Source organism: Sinocyclocheilus rhinocerous, unplaced genomic scaffold (assembly GCF_001515625.1).
Source record: "Sinocyclocheilus rhinocerous isolate Xijiao unplaced genomic scaffold, SAMN03320098_v1.1 scaffold1899, whole genome shotgun sequence".
NCBI classification, from domain to species: domain Eukaryota; kingdom Metazoa; phylum Chordata; class Actinopteri; order Cypriniformes; family Cyprinidae; genus Sinocyclocheilus; species Sinocyclocheilus rhinocerous.
Window position 1 is genome coordinate 206,035 of NW_015660895.1, and position 5,423 is coordinate 211,457.

Genomic DNA, 5,423 nt, shown 5'->3' on the forward strand with positions numbered 1-5,423 from the left:
TTTGGAATCACGATTAGCTTGCATTGCACGAGCAACTTTATGGTGTGCAAATAAAATTTTGTAGTTCTATTAGGAAATTCTTTTCTTTCAGTAACATTTCGCATAACTATTAAACTGTAAATTACACGCCTGTATAAAAGTAAAACAGGTTACTACAAAGATTAAATAATTAGTCGAAGGCCAGAACTGTAGTTGGCCGAACTGCTAAACAAATCACCTTGTTATAAAATAATAATAATAATAATAATCGCTGAATTATACCGTATAAATTATAAAATCCAAAACAAGTTCACAAAGTGTTTATTAAAGAATTAAAACTAGACCTATTAAAAAAGAGAAAAAAGATTGAAAAGTGCTAGTTAAACATGGCCCCAATGTGTCATATACATTAAAATTATTATTTTTATTTTTTTTTACAAAGTACAAAAGTCCAAACTGGCAGTCACGTGCTCTGACCCCTATATGAAACCCTTAAACACTGAAACAAGAGGCCAAAACACAGGTGTGTACACTTCGGTTTGTATAGGCTACCTGCCCAGAGCGTCACTGTATCCTTACACATTCAAAAGCGAATAGAAGAAAAGAAAAAAAGGGTTCAGAACCCAATACTTCACTCCAGAGGCATTGACAAAATGGATTCAGGTAAACATGAATTGTAATTCCATGATGATTATACCATCAAATCTGCTGGCCATCCTCTCATCTGTTTGAACTATTTCTACACATTCAGAACATAAATGTCCACGAGTCTCCTGTGAAGGAAAATGTGATCTTTATTCCCTGCATCAGGCAGGCTATACTCGCCCAGAAAGCCCGTGCTACCACAGTTTGCGGCTCCAGTAAAAGTTTTTCCTTCTTGTCAGTCTTAAATCGGCAGAATTTTATGAAATGCCTTTGTGTTTTTTGAAATCGATGGACCTCGTTTTTATTGTCTTTTAGCGAGAATGTTAATCTGTCTTTGGTCTCATGCTCACACCCGAGCTATATGTCAATCCGCGCGTGTAGCGCGGAGTGTTTGCTCTCGTGGTCCCAGTACGAGCAGTGCATCATGGAGAGTTCTGCGGGTTGACGCGAGCAAGCAAACTGCAGCCCTGTTCCGTTACCGGTGGACACCGGAGGGGCTGCAGCCGTGGCGGGACTCAGCTGCTGCGCATGCGGGAGCGCATGAGGGTGCGTGTGATGGTGGAGATGATGGTGGCTCATGCCGTTGTAAGTGTTCACCATGCCCGGGAGACCTGTGCTCTGCGCCCGCGAGTACGGATTGTACGAGGACGGCGCGGACAAGCTTTTCACGTTAACGGCACTCAAGTTCCCACTGCTCATCTGACAGGAGGTATAGGGCATAGGCGCAGAAGACCACGAGTTATTGATAAACCCTGACTGCAGGTATTTGGGCGGGGAGAGGTAACCGTACCCGTCGCCGCCGAAGAAAGATTTGCCAGGCTGGAAATGGGTCGGTGGAGGCCTGAACGGTCTCTTCATGCGTCGCCGTCGCCGGTAGTTGCCCTTTTCGAACATATCCTCGCATGCCGGGTCCAGGGTCCAGTAGTTGCCCTTTCGCTCGCCGCCGCCCTCCCGAGGCACCTTGATGAAGCACTCGTTGAGTGACAGGTTGTGTCGGATGCTGTTCTGCCATCCTTTTTTGTTCTTCTCGTAGAAAGGAAACTTACTGATGATGTACTGGTAGATGCCGGACAGCGTGAGACGCTTCTCCGAGCTCTCGCGGATTGCCATCGCGATTAACGCCACGTAGGAGTACGGTGGTTTCTGGGTCGGGTCGGATTTGTCCGGTGCCTTCTCGGGAGGGGTTTCCTCTTTTGTTCGGTCTTTCTCCGCTGAGCTCGAGGTAGTGTCCATGAGTATCATGCCGTTATCCTCGGGGCCTGGGTAGGTGGCCATCATTGCGCACGCAAACCTACACCAAAACAAAACCGTGGACTAATAAAAACAGCTCTGCAATGCAAAATTGTCTTGATGACAGTCTCAATTGTCAGACTACAATCATGTAAAGAGTTTTTTCTACGTGTGCAGCTTAATGTCAGCGTTAAAGGTTTTACAAAGTTCTTGCGCTTCAGAGTTTCTCCTCAACTAGATACCCACGGAGAAGGAGGGCAAATTGTGGTTTGGTTTCTCCTTAAGCCCGCCTTTTCTTTCCTTCACACACTCCCTCACATTCACACATATTTGATGCGGTAGGACATAAGCTTCCTGATTCGTATGCCTCGAAAGCGATTTATCTGTTTTGCTTCATACCCTCTAAATTCTGAACTGTGTCTCTCACCACAACAATTAAACCAACAACTGGAAACCGACACAGTTTTAGAAGACATAATTAGTTCATATAACAGGTGCAGGAGCTGAACTGTTATAAAAGGTTCTGCGCAGTCAAACCACTTTTAAAATTAACCAGCCTTCGTCCTCAAATAGAAAACGTGATTTAATGAAAAGTGATGATAAACTAATATTTAAAAACAACATTACAAACTGTTATTTTTTACTATTTTTAGTTATATTGGTAGGCTATAACTGCTAATACTTCTACCAACTGTGTCTTTCAGGCTTAGGCTACCTCCTTTTGGATTAACTTCAACCTTATTTGACAAGGCTATATTCCTGTTTTCCTATGTTGCTACAATGGACTGTTTTCATTGATCTTGATTTAAATATAATTATGTGACTGTATGTAGCTAGCACTATTTATTGTGCTGCGCTGTATATTTGGCTCCTAATTGTTTTACATTCTTGTGTATTTCGTTAGTTATTCCCAAGATATTTTGGACTAATCTAAGCGTTTGGGTTGCTGCCGGTTCTGCTCATATCCAATTATAAGCGTGTCGCTTTAAGTAAGAAAGTGTTAGTCAAGAACATGGGCCCAAATGTAAAGGATAATGTGACAAATCACTCATATGGGATCTGTTTTAGTGGATCACATTGCGCAACAATATGTATCTCCATTACGCAGGCTAGCCCAAATGTGTGTCATGTAGGGGTCTGGATCTAAATAAAATTTTGATTGTAGACAATATCATTGCATAGAGCGAGACATGAAAGAACCTGCCTCTTTCAGCACCAACCATCTGTGCATGACTGGTTTCTGGAGACATTATATAGCCTAATGTTAAGTCGCAAATTATTCCCCAAAACAAGTCGCATGCCCGTAAATAAATTATGCATTTACATAAATCATTACATGCAGCTGACATGCATCTTTCTCCTTTGTTCTTATTAACTGAATATGGCGAAACAAATAGCCCCCACGAAAAACAGTTCTGGTGAAAAAAAAAACGCTTTTAATAATTCGCAGTCAGTGAAGGCCTATACGTAAATGTAGCCCACTTAGAAGGAGCAGGTTACAGGTTAACTGCATATTTACTACGAAGTGTAATAACTAGGCTACATATTTTTTTAGTAATTAAATGTATTTTTTTATTAAAACCGTTTTTACGCTTAGCCTAGGCTACTTATCAACCAACCAAACACAACATAATTCAGTTCTACAGTGCTGATGCGACCATCTATCTATAGATAAATATATCGGCGTAATTCTCCGCGTGCATCTGTGTTTTAAAAAAATGGGTTAAGGCCTATTGTTTTTTACAGGTCTGTTGCTGCCAGGTTTTTAACGAGTCTTCGCCACTTGCCTACAATTGGCTATTCAACACAAGACAAGTTATGATCATTCTTCATCAACGTTGGACCTGACAGCTTCTTTACGGATGCTCTGAAGTAGCTATTAGCGAGCAATCCACGTGCTGGTTGATAAAGGCTACAACAAGTTAAGAGCTTGAGAGTGTAGCATACAGGACAACATGTTATCCGACATCACAGTGATGGGATAAAATACAGCATGATTCAATTCATTGAGGTGTGAACAATTGGCACAAGCAGAAAATACGCATAATAGCCCAACATTATGAATTAGCCTAAACTAATCTATTAAAAGCAAATGTTAAAAGTATTATTATTGAGTCTCATAACATCCACGTTTTAAGATTCGTCAGTATTGGACAAACAGCCGTCGATACAAATTCACTTTAGCCTACCCAAAATACAACGCAGTTCACCTTTAATCAGTGACATAATTCTGCTCAAATTTGCAAACACGTTCATTCCATAACAAGATTATTAAAGCAAATATTCGTTAATTAGGGTTAAGTAGCATATTTTCCGTCTGGGGAAATTAATGAGAAAACTTGAAAGAGGTTATTTAGAGTTTTTGAAATTAGTCAGTTGAACGCCTGCATTTATTCATTAGAAATCGTTTAAAAAACATTTTAAATTATTTTAAATTATCAAAATAACATGTCTTTAGCAATGTCCTGTTGGAATGTTTTACTGTAATTAGTTAATAAGCTAAACAGATATATATATTTTTTACAAAATATTCCCCGAAACAATTAACAAATCAAATATTTTCCACCAAGTAAAAGAAAAACACGTTTTTCTTTTAAAATAAATATACACGCTATTCATCAGATTTTAGTTATAAAACTCACCGGGTTTGTTAGCTCTCACCAAAATCTCAAATAATTTTGAAAGATAGCAATAAAAATGCTCTTTCAGGTGTGAACAAGATCCATCGTTTGTTCAGGCTCAGTGAGGAAAGGAATAGCGAATATGTGTGGAGAGGGAAGGAAGGAAGAGGGAGGAGAGGGAGAAAAAGGAGAGAAAATGTAGAATGCATTAGTTTGTGGTGCGTGCTTAAGTTTATACTCTGAAAGACAGAAATTCCCGTTCCCCGTACTTTCTGAAATCGGTTTAAGACATGAGGTCAACGTTTGGGCGTGCGGGAGGCACACACTCGACTGTTTCACTATGTGGACATTTCATAGACTTCCATTGTTTTTATAGTTAATGATCTTTTCTTCTGCTTAACCCAACCTAGTTAGAATGTATTTTAGTAAATATGGACAATAATTGTAATGCAAGTAGAAAGTGAGTGTAAGGAAGGACTCATTTGACTCATGATATTCTTTTTAATAAAAAAAGTCTCATATGGCTAAAGTAATGTTCTGATTAATAGGCTATATATGGGCTTACACTACACTTTTAAATAATATTTTTTTTGTGCATGCAAACACAACCATTGTTTTAAATGTATAAAAGACATACTTTTAATATTAATTTCCATCAGTGTACCACTGTCTTATCAAAAACCTGTTAATTGAGATCAGCTGAACTTTTAAAAAATAAATCATTTATTTTTTCAAACATTTGCAAACTTTTTCTTGAAATATAAGAGGAATTATCACAACAACTGTTGATGTCCTTAGATCATTTTCTTCTTTAAAGGGAAAGGACAGACAGGGAGCAAAAAGTGCATGCAGAGATGTGAAAATGGAGGAACGGAAAGAGGGATTAAGAGGGAGGGATGTTCTCCTGCTCCTACTGAGACAGGGGGACATCATCAAAGGAACACACAC

At 39.3% G+C, this 5,423-nt stretch overlaps 1 protein-coding gene across 1 annotated transcript; it reads right to left on the reverse strand.

Moving 5' to 3' along the window:
• Positions 1-358: 358 nt before the first annotated feature.
• Positions 359-4,574, reverse strand: LOC107726117 (forkhead box protein L2-like). The gene is made up of 2 exons (XM_016535621.1): positions 4,497-4,574; positions 359-1,915 (listed from the first exon to the last, which is right to left on the reverse strand). Exon 2 carries the CDS (start codon positions 1,900-1,902, stop codon positions 982-984), a length of 921 nt encoding a protein of 306 aa, XP_016391107.1. The 5' UTR covers positions 1,903-1,915; positions 4,497-4,574; the 3' UTR covers positions 359-981.
• Positions 4,575-5,423: the final 849 nt, after the last annotated feature.